Consider the following 11,721-nt stretch of genomic DNA (forward strand, 5'->3'; position numbering starts at 1 on the left):
CTTGCTCCGAAATCCTCAAGGTCAATGTCACTGAGTATAGCAAAGCATATTAGAAGACTACAGTTTTATTCTACTCTTACAGGTTTCTAGGTACTACAGGTACTAAAACGAGAAATGGGACCCGTCCCGCACCCTAAAATGTATTCCCTCTAAGAAAGCAACAACTAGTGGTGGTGGGCCTATATAGGTAGAGAAAAGCCTTACAATCTTTAAACATCAAACAAACATGGAATAAAAAGCAGAAGATACGATTAGAGTTAGGGTTATCTGTGTGTCAGAGAGATGTAGACGAACATCACGTTTCTAGCCTTCCAGTTGACTAATGGAAATATCACAAACGGACTCATTGTAGAATTGCTGTGAATGGCCCTTTCACACATATATTTCTACAGCTGCAAAACTTTATTACACATGTGAACATCATTTCACGAGCTCAAAATCTTTCTGTCACTAAATTGATCCCACACTATGGAGCACTGGGAGTCTATCTACCAGCTTCTAATGTGGCTTCGCTCCCAGTTCAGTTCTCAGGCAGAACTTGTAAGTCTTTTTAAGAAGGGACCAATCAATCAGCAGTGGGTACATTTTTAATGTTATAATAATGTTACTAGGCCTATAGCTTACAATTTCAAACTTGGCCGTCACAGTGGAGAATCTTAAAGTGTTAAAGAATCAGGCAGTGTGTACCAGAGGTTAATCTTTTTCCACAATGAATGCTTTTCGGACAAAACCGAGATAAAAAAACTGGGCTCTTTGAACTAACGTTAACAGTGGTGTTTCTTAAAACTTCAAAATGACAGACCATCAGCGCGGTCTCTCCTCAGATCGATAACTAAGATTGAGAGGCAACTTGTGTATTGTCCACAGGTATAATAGATAGGTAACGCTGAAGCATGCTTTGGCTAAACATGGATCACAAGTAACCATTTTTACCAGAGCACTACATAGGATTGGGACGAGCGTGTCAAGAGTTGGAGCGGTGTAGATACCTCAAAAACACTTGGAGCAGAAGCACCGCCAAACAAAAAGTGTGGAATAAAGAAAACAAAGATCAAGAAAACGTAATCAATGAGCAATAGTGTGACTGCATAAGCTTCGCAGTGCTGTGTGACTGAGTGACTAACGAGGAAGGGGGTGAGGCGGTAAGAGAGGTTATTAGAGAGAGAGAGGATGAGAAAGTGAGTGAATGAAAATGTGAAGAAGAACATGGGAGTGAAAATTTAAGGTGATAGAGTAAGAGAATGTGTGTGTGAGAGAGAGGAGAGATGAGGAAGAAGCAGAGTAGACAGGCGAGGAGAAAGAGAAACCGAGATGGAGAGGGCCCATCATTCATGGTGAGCAATGAAGAAACAGAAAGTGCAAAATGGGGCGGAACATTTTAACTTACATTACTATGGACAGAATGACAACATTCAAGCAAAACACTACTACGGAGCAGAGCAGTAGCATGATAAAAACAAGCCTATACATCAAGTGTAATTACATTCTGGAGTTAAACTCCAAACCACTCTGATGTATTTTCGAAATCAATACCACTGACCAGCGAAGACCATGAATCACTTGTATTTTGCTTTCATTTTGACCGACACAAACTAGTTTAGGTCCACATCTAACAGCCACTGATAACTCAAACGATAGATACCTAATTGACTGCATAGGTTAGTGGACCCGATGACGTTAGTCACATGTTAATTAATGCAACGAAACATGTCACTGCTGTCTGGTTTAATTTGTGGCATGCTGAATATTAGTCACAGGTTTTTCAAAACACTTTGGTATGTTGACAGAGGACCTAACGAGTTATCTTCGCTGTCACTTGGTTGGGTCTCCAGCTAACTGCTCCACCAGATCAAGCGAGCCAAGTAAGATCATTAGCTAGCTATCTTACTAGCAAGCTAGCTGGCTGGCTACCTTACGTCTCACCTTATCAATCTGGTGATAACATCAGTCTTTGGTTGAAGCGAAATGGCCAATAAATATAGTTATATCTAAAATATAAATAAGGCAGCATGTTGGTTTGCATATACAGCGTCACATTTGAAAGTATTTTTCCAGTATGACATGTGCCCTGACTAACTCTTGGTTGCATCAGACAAACCAAACTTCCTTAAAATCTGGCTTGTGTTAGCCTTTAGCAAACACCAGCTAGGATACTACCGATAGCTAGCTAACGAACACAGCACTGGGAGATAATGCCAGATGGCTAACTTAGCTAAAGCTTACTAGCTACAGTACAGTAGTGGGCTTTTAACTTGGGTAGCTAGTTAGCTAGTAAGCTAGTAAATTGCGCTGCGCTGTCACTGCGACTCAGGGCATTTCGGGTCAAACTTAGCTATTTACAGACACACAGGCAAGCAAACTCAAGTAAAAGTTGATCGGTTGCCAACCAAAACTAACTCGACCCGATGTTCAATGTTTGACAATTCTCAAAACGTAACGTTAGACAGCTAACGTTAACGTTGCAACGCTAGCTAGCTGGTTAGATAGCTAATGTTGAGTAGCAGTGGGTTATTTGAAAGTGATAGTTATCCCAGCTAGCACGCTAAACGACGAACGAGTTGTTCGGAAAAGGTGCGGCCTAAAATCCCCTAAACATGTGGGAAAAAATAACTTACCTCCAGCTTTACAGGGTTTCCCCTTCTTCGCCGTTTCTCTCCTCAACTGAGTGAGTTTCCTTCTGCGTGGTACAGTATCGTTTCCCAGCCTGAAAATGTTTTGTTAGCCGTCTTTCAGTAAGTAGAGCCCTCCCTGTGACAGGTAGGAATTCCGTTCTTCTTCTTCGGACAGACTTTCTCCTGGGTTGACTAGCGTAGCAAATTGTGTAATGTTACATAGTGCCCTCTATCGCTAAGGATCCGAGGACTTGCTCGAGTGAAGTGGTTTACATGTCCTATAACTAGCTTTATAACGCTTTGGAGTGGTCAATCAATATTATGAATCTGTTAACAGCACTGTAATTAGGCAAACATCCCCTTTTACATTAATTTCCAATGTTTCATATAGATATCCCTACCTACTTTTTTATGCAAATGTCTCATATTTACACTACTAAACAAATATACAGCTATGGTCTGGTGCTCTGTCAAAAGTGTTACGCCCAGCTCTAAGACTGCTTGGCCGCAGGCAATGATTGTCGCCTACCTGATGAAAATGGAAAGCTTACACTTGTGTGAAACAGGCTACAGATAGGCCTCAAAATAGAATGGGTATGCATTGTTGAACACCTTGTGCAGTAAAAATTATCTCAGAAGTCATCAAACAAATATAAAAACCCCAAACCCATATTCAAACAAATATGAGTACAAAACTTCATCTAAATCAGATAGGCCTACTATCAACATCCTCAAGTAGACATATGTACTGATGTTACTGCAATGAACAAGACGTGTGTGTGTGTGGAGAGAAAGTACTTTCATCTGCCCCAAGTGAAAGACAGTCAGAAAATGTCTACACCCACACACACACACAGCTTTACATACTATATAGATCCAGCAATCTTCTATGAGTAACGTAGACTTAAAGTAGTCTTTATTTATCTTTTATTGTTCACTGGAGTCGCATCAGTACATATGGACAATCTGTTTGCCTACTTGATGGTGTATTACTCACCTATACAAATTATACTTTTCTACATTGAAGTCCCTTTCTGTCTAGATGGCTTTTGGTGATGGCATGTGCACAGATGGACAAGCCAGCTTTGTGGACAAGTATGTCCGTCGTGTTCTTTCGTAGTAAATTGTTCTTATTAATAACTGCATTTAATAAGGGTTAATTCTTCTCCAGTCCATGGGATCCATGTTGTGTGGGGAGTATTTTAAATAACTGGATGTAAGCAGTCCTCAGGATTGGGGAGTAACTAGTTACATGTAATGGAGTTACATTAAAATGTAATGTAGTTGTTGTCTGTTACAGTTATGAAATAAAATTACAAAAATATGTATTTAAATTACAGTTACTCATCAACATGTTGGTGATTACAAAGGGGTTACATCTGATGGTTTTTTCAGTAAAAGCTTATATGTAGAAAATTCATTCCTTCTTTTGCTCTGAATCTTTGTGCCATCTAAACAGACTCAAGATTTTGAGCTTTGTTTTTGAATGATTCTCTGGTTTGGATTTGCATCGCCTTTCGTCTGCTAATCAAAAAGTAGTAAGTTACATTACTTTGATGAAATTGTTAAAATAGTTACATTACTTATTACATTTTTAACAGGGTAACTAGTAATCTGTAACCAATACAATTTCAAAAGTAACCTTTCCACCCCTGGCATGTTCTTTGTTGTTTCTTAACAACAGGTGCAATGACATAGAAAGTCAAAGAGTGAGGCACTTGGAATCTTTAACCCTTATTAGAAAATATCTACTATCAAAGGAGAACACTCTGAGTTCATTAACATATCATATCGATATGTGAGTTACGCCACCAAGATAGTGGAGATATGCAACATTTCAAAACATATCAACAAACTCAACAATATGATAGACGCTCTATCACATGCACACACGGGGACAGTATTACACAAGTAGTGCACGATGCTGACTGCACTGTCAAATAAATCAGCGCACAGCCTTGCTGACCGAAATTAGGCACGTATGAGGCTCTTTGAATTCATGGCTTCACTAGACTGTCAGAAATGAAGGCATGGGGTGACTGTTTAGCCAGCGTGACAGAATTAAAATAGAGAGAATCATCATTCAACTAGATAGGTAAAGCACAAACACAACGCTGCTGAAATTGTCGTTGCTGCATAGATCGCCTACTGAAAATATAGGCGATTTAAACTTGTGTAAAATTACTCAAATGGAGTCGGTACGAGTATCCTGACTGCTTGACACACAATAGGTGACATACTCCCACGGTAAACAGTACCCACAAAGATCCACACGCGCCTGGGTACGCTCACTCTAATCACACACACACAGAACACTCCTGCGCGCGCGCGCGCGCACACACACACACGCGTGCACAAACAGTGTATCTTTTGCTATGTGCAGCGTGGTTGGATCCACTACAATAACGGAGAGCGAGACTCAAATGTCCTACACAGCAGTCGTGAACGAGGGGGAAGTCATTCTGCGGCGCGAACGGGTTCCTTCCCAAACAGACTTATACATGAAAATGGCACTATCCAAAGATTAAAGCGGACACATCATACTTGAGCGTCATCACATCACAGCTTTGACAGTGGTGCGGATAACAGTGGTGAGAATGTGTTGGGGATGTGGTGCAGACCTTGAGAACCGCAATCCCACCTATGTTTCTCTCAGGATCTGTTCGCCGCATAACGCTCTTTCACCTTGGAAGGTAAGTGCAGTTGTCTTACCTTACTAGTCAGATCACGAACTTAGAGCAAATGAGTGATGCACCAAGATGACATCAGGGAATTAAGCACCCCATGTGAAGCTGCATAACAGATCACTTGATTGTGCATTTCTGATCAGTGTAGAAGAGGGTTGCATTGCTCCCTTTTTTTCAGAACCAGCCGTGCATTTGTTGAACGATTTGCCGTTGTTTGAGAGCACTGCGGAAAGCAGAAGGCATACACAATGCCATACGTTTGGCTGTCTCAATTGATAGCCTATCATTTCAAGATGTTCATACAGCCCAAAGGCGAACCTTTATTTTAATGTCAATGTTATCTGACCACATGATCATTTAGGTTACACAAGTTATTTTTTTTTAATTGTTAGGCCTTTTTATGTTCTGCAGATATCGACATATTTTTTCTCTATAAGCCAAATTTGTGTTAGCATTTCCGACCCCACGCATCGGATTTGCTGTCGGTTCGCTGAAGCACCATGGATAGCTCTCTATCTCCTCGCTCTGGACGTCTCACATGCGAACCATTCGGTTGTACCCCATTTGTAACTAATTTGGCAGGCGATCAGTAACTTTCGTGTCCCGAATGCAGAATCAGTAACCTGTAAGAGGTAAGCTTGTGTATAGCCGATGTTTAAACTTTTAACAACTTGGCAGTGTGCAGGCAAGCGGCCGAGCAAGGCTATACATACGAAGTAGGACTACGGCCTGATTATCATATATTGCTTTAGAGACAAAATGCCTACAACTTAGAAGGTAAATCAAACTAAAACGCAGTTTCGATTTTTTTCTACTGACATTTTTTTTGTCGAGTCTTTTCGATGTTATGCAGTAGCCTATGCCTGTGGTGTGGCAAATAACATGTTTTGTATAAATACACCGTGGACAATGTATTGACCTTCAGGCAAAATCTGTTGAATTACATTAGGAAAGACATTTCACAATAATGACCGAAGGCTACATGATAAGAAAAGACTCGGACAACGGAACAGAAAAGACTAAAAGCCCGGAGTTCCTTCAAAATTCTCCGGGAGGTAGGGATGCTATCTGGGGGCTTTCCTCAACACACGTCTCTACAGTGTTTCAGAGGCGAAGCTCACCTAGGCTTACTTAACTTGCCTCCGGACTAACCCAGAAACAGAGTTTAGTTATGATGCTACCTTATGAAATAGTGACAAATTACACTCACTGCTGATTTGTGTGTAGGAGGTATGGATGAAAATGCATCAACACAAAAGGAGCCATTTAAATAGCACCTTTGTTGTGCCAGTAAGTGTGATCATTCACGACAATATGTTTGTTATGTGTGCTGTATCTTATTCTTGGGGATAAACCAACCATTCCATTAATTCAGTTAAATAAAAGGCATCTGATGAAAATCTTGTCACACACTATGATGTCCAAACACTTTGATGTGCATGGTGGCTTTTTAAACAATTGGTAAACAAAACAAAATGATGTATCAGCAGAGAAGACAAGGTAGGTGAAGGAACTCATTTTAGCTTGTCAGAGATAAAACATACTGAAGTGAAAGTCCCGATCTATGATTTACTTTCTACAGTTGTGTTTTCAGGTTTAGGCACACATCGCTTGCAGCAGCTTTAAGCACAGTGCCTAAATGGTTGTGCAGCTTTTCAAGGGTGTCTTCATTGTCAGACCCTGACTTCTAATCTAGCCATCCTCTATTCTAGAGAGGAAGAGAGATACGTCTTCTGTGCCACAGAATTGCCGTCTTATGACTTGCCTGGAACCTTTTCAACAAAACAATAGAAGGTCAAGGCTTTGGCTCACGAGGCCTTTGAACCGTGGCCAAATAGTCCCTTCTACCCTTTCCCAATCACTGATCCGTCTAATTGGTCACGGACAGCTGACCACAGAGCAGTGGCTGTATTGGGCATCCTACGCCCATGGCATTTTACTGCATATTTGCACATGAAGCAGTCGCTGTGTTCTATAGCAGTGGCTGTGTTCTAGAGCAGTGGCTGTGTTCTGAAGCAGTGGCTGTGTTCTATAGCAGTGGCTGTGTGCTTTAGCAGTGGCTGTGTGCTTTAGCAGTGGCTGTGTTCTGGAGCAGTGGCTGTGTTCTGTAGCAGTGGCTGTGTGCTTTAGCAGTGGCTGTGTTCTATAGCAGTGGTTGTGTTCTAGAGCAGTCGCTGTGTTCTATAGCAGTGGCTGTGTTCTGGAGCAGTCGCTATGTTCTATAGCAGTGGCTGTGTTCTATAGCAGTCGCTGTGTTCTATAGCAGTGGCTGTGTTCTATAGCAGTGGCTGTGTTCTGAAGCAGTGGCTGTGTTCTATAGCAGTGGCTGTGTGCTTTAGCAGTGAATGTGTTCTGGAGTAGTACCTGTGTTCTAGTTGTCCATTAGACCCCCAGGGCTCTGGCTGACGTCACATTCTGCATCAGAAGCACACTGGACTGCTGAACGGAGCAGAATGAGGTGTGCAGAGCTTGGACGCGGGCCAGAGTCCTCTCTGACTGCCCACACAGCAGGACAGCAGCGGAGGGGGATATGGGGGGGGGGGGGGGGGGGGGTCCAGAGCACAGCCAACCCGGGAACTGTGCCAGATCAGGGACCAGATTAGGGCCGGAGGTGTGCCAGAGCAAGTCCAAATGCTTGCCAGATTAGGGCCAGATGCATGCCAGATTAGACCCAGATGAGGGCCAGATGCGTGCCAGATTAGACCCAGATGAGGGCCAGATGCGTGCCAGATTAGACCCAGATGTGGGCCAGATGAGGGCCAGATTAGACCCAGATGAGGGCCAGATGCGTGCCAGATTAGGGCCAGAGTGAGCTTGTCGCTGGAAAACTATGGCATGTGCACGTGACGCACAGTCTCACAGATTACTTCTGCTCCATATTCAGGTCTGTGATCAGTGAGAGAGAAGAGCAGAAGAGGCAGTGGTGATACACCTGGTCTGTGATCAGTGAGACAGAAGAGGAGAAGAGGAGAAGAAGCAGTGGGGATACACCTGGTCTGTGATCAGTGAGAGAGAAGAGGAGAAGAAGCAGTGGGGATACACCTGGTATCTGGCTTCAGTTAGGTCTTTATTGCATCACTGTTTACCTTTTTAGATGGGCAAAAAAGACTGAAATTCTTCCGTACACATTGCTTCAAACACCTCTACATTATGTACATTTTTAACAGGGTAGGAAAGCAGACTGTCAAGTAAGAGCATAAAACAAGTATAAAGACGTAAGACTGCACATACACAGTTATAGTTAGTGTTGTATTGCAGTTAGTGTGATGGATCATGGAACTGGCTGGTGTAATGTACTATCGTTCAGCTGCCTTACTGCCTGAGGAAAGAAAATAAAGTTTATTTATATAGCACAATTAATACACATTGGTAATTCAAAGTGCTTTACAAATGAGCAGATAAAAGAACAGAAAAATAAGAGATAAAAAAGGGAAAGTACTTTATAATAGTTTAAAGTACATACAAAAATAAAAGATTAAAAAGGAAGCTAAAATAACAGTCTAGATTTGAAACTGGCGCACCTTTCATGTCATCAGGAGGTTGGTTCCAGAGCTGAGCAGCATTGCAGCCAAAAGCTGCTTCAAGTTTAGTTCTGACAGTAGGTGTTACCAACAGATTTCTCTCTCTAAATAGTATTTTGATATTATCATGAGTTTGCCTATTTTTTTTTATGGTTAAAAACAGATTTAGTTATTGCTTATTGCTTTCACATGGTTGTTAAAACTGAGAGTTTGAGATTATTTTAGTTGAATTATTTAGTATGCAAGCATCTAGATAGTTCTTTTTGGGTATGGGCATTACAAGTGTGTGTCTGTGTGTGTGTGTGTGTGTGTGTGTGTGTGTGTGTGTGTGTGTGTGTGTGTGTGTGTGTGTGTGTGTGTGTGTGTGTGTGTGTGTGTGTGTGTGTGTGTGTGTGTGTGTGTGTGTGTGTGTGTGTGTGTGAGTGTTTAGGGTCTAATACTGCCACATCCTAAGGGGAGTGGAGAGAGTGAGTGAGAGAGACTGGGGATTGGATGGGTCCCTTCGGCCTCCTATAATGTTGTCATGGAGGGAGGGAAGACACACACACACAGGCCCACACACACATTCACATTCACACTCACACAGGCACACTCCCACAGGCACACTCACACTCACACACACACACAACCATATATACATGACATTTTGACTTCTCACCAGCTGTTGTTACAGTTATGGTACATGTTGACATAGCTGTAGGATGGTGTTTGCTTTAATGAAACAACCTGCAGCCCTAAACAATGCCAGAATCAGTCAAGATGATCAATACTGTTGTCCCTCTGTAATGGCCCATAATGGGGCAGTGTAATATAGAGTGTGTGACACATCCTGTTCACTGATTAATGTAATTGCAGCGCACGCTAATGCATGTCATGATTGGTTTCATGCAATTTCACACCCAAAGTGTCCAAACACATGAATGACACCCATGGCTTCAGAGACATGCACACAGCCTGGGCAACACACAACAGAACACAAACACACACGCACACGCACAACACACAAACACACACACATACACACACACACACACACACACACACACACAACACACAAAACACACACAAACACACACACACACACACAAAAAAAAAAACACACACACAAACACACGAAACGGATTCTCTGCACCATAATCCTCTGTGCTGTTAGGGGCGGCATGAAGTCACAGAATCACCCACTCCTGCATTTACTGATCTCTGCACAGAGTCAAGAGAGATAATACAGCTCATAGAGTTGGTTTATTCAAGTCAGAGTACAGCGTACTTTCATCCACAGCTGCCCTCTGTGCATTGCATCCATACATTTGCCTTATACTCTTCGACATGATCTCCAGTATGCACTCAAAGAGAAAAAGGATTCTTCAATGATCCTGGTAGAGGAACCAACATAATCTGCTAAGAACCCTAATCAAAGGTTCTGTGTGGAACCTTTCTGGCTCACTTTGGTTATCAGCATAGAACATTAAAGAAATACCCTTTTTCCCAATGTTGTAGTCTGTAGTGTCTCCTCTGACATCTGAGGGTTCTTGTGTGCAAATAATCCTAAGAACCTTGATATTGTTGTGTCTCTCCAGGAGGATGACTCCAGCCTTGTCAGGGCCTCCAGCAGCCTGCAGTGAGGTGAAGGTCTGAGCGGAGAGCCGTCTCGCCTGAGCACAGCGCTCAGTCGCCTGAGGATGGAGGGCCAGCTGGGGTCAGAGCCAAGGTCAGGGGAGGACAGAGAGGCCTCTACCCAGAGGAGAGCCTCGCCATCGGGGAGAGTGGATCCAGGCTCGGGCTGCTGCAAACAGAACGGCCTCATCAACACCCACAGCCTGAGGGTGGAGACCAAAGAAGGGGTGGTGTCTGTGTACTCGGGCCCCCAGTATCAGGGCCACGTGGTGGTGAACCTGTCCCCTCAGCAGGTGTCCTGTGTGGGTGGGGTAGGGGGGGCAGGCCCCCCCCCACAGCTGCTGAACCCCAGCGCTCTGCAGCAGGGCGTGGACCCGCGGTTCCGACCCAACCTCATCGTGTGCTCGGAGAGCGTGCTGCGGGCCTGGGGCGAGGCAGCGGCGGGCGGGGACTGCTGCGAGACCACCTTCATTGAGGACCTATCGCCCGCCTCCTCCACCACTACAGTAACCAAGGACGGGCTCGTGTTTGCAGACGGGAAGTTCCTGGATCTCTCCATGGAGGATGGCAAGATCCAGACGCTGTCCTACGACATGGACGACGACGACGACTTTCAGGAGCTTGAGGTAAGCCACAACAAACACATTCACATGAAGAACAGAGGCCTTTCCTATCCATCTAAGGCGATCTAAAGCAGATCATGCCACAGATTCCCTGACTTGATGCATAAGTGTACTACCAAGTGGCTCATTTACTGTACTTTTCCTTTTTGGCGGATATTTTTATTCAAGATTATAAGCAGAGTAAATGACAAACCATGCAACAACAGAGAACAATAGATGGCTACTAGCAACGAGCTTCACGGCACTCAGTCTCAAGTCAAGCTGACATAAATTACCTTTCAATATATCATATAATCATATCATATAATAAACCATGTTAAAAAAATCAAATGAAATTGCCCAGCCACCAACAACAGATTTTGTAAATAGTGTGGAGAACAATAGTTGTCTACAGTAATCAAAGTCATCTTCCTAACCACAGGACCATCTGTCTTAGACCAATGGAGTGGAAGGCATTTTATCATCTGCATAGTAACTATATGCACTGTGCTTCACTGCATAATTACTGTGTAACAAGAACACTGTAATGATGCAGATTTTTACCTCGTATATTCTGTGTGTAGTAGAGGTCACAGAGATTCACACAGCTATGAGGGGGAGGAAGGATTTAAGATTTGCTCATCATCTGTGTGCCATGTCCTGTGTCCATGTGTCCTGCGAAGTG

The 11,721-nt window shown here is 43.3% G+C and overlaps 2 protein-coding genes across 6 annotated transcripts in view; one reads left to right on the forward strand and one right to left on the reverse strand.

Annotated features, from left to right (window-relative positions):
* LOC105897402 (cullin-9) overlaps nucleotides 1–2,826 on the reverse strand; it is a 54,384-nt gene extending 51,558 nt beyond the window's left edge. For all 5 annotated transcript variants that reach the window (XM_031579455.2, XM_031579454.2, XM_031579453.2 and 2 more), the window contains exon 1: nucleotides 2,616–2,826. The gene's annotated coding sequence lies outside the window, so the exon portion shown is untranslated. The remainder of the gene's footprint in view (nucleotides 1–2,615) is intronic.
* A 1,490-nt stretch (nucleotides 2,827–4,316) lies between these two features.
* LOC105897404 (synapse differentiation-inducing gene protein 1) overlaps nucleotides 4,317–11,721 on the forward strand; it is a 32,861-nt gene continuing 25,456 nt past the window's right edge. The window contains exons 1-2 of the mRNA XM_012824332.3: nucleotides 4,317–5,305; nucleotides 10,398–11,060. Coding sequence (XP_012679786.1) covers nucleotides 10,500–11,060 — 561 coding nt within the window. The 5' untranslated portion in view covers nucleotides 4,317–5,305; nucleotides 10,398–10,499. The remainder of the gene's footprint in view (nucleotides 5,306–10,397; nucleotides 11,061–11,721) is intronic.

Source organism: Clupea harengus, chromosome 13 (genome assembly GCF_900700415.2).
Source record: "Clupea harengus chromosome 13, Ch_v2.0.2, whole genome shotgun sequence".
NCBI lineage: Eukaryota > Metazoa > Chordata > Actinopteri > Clupeiformes > Clupeidae > Clupea > Clupea harengus.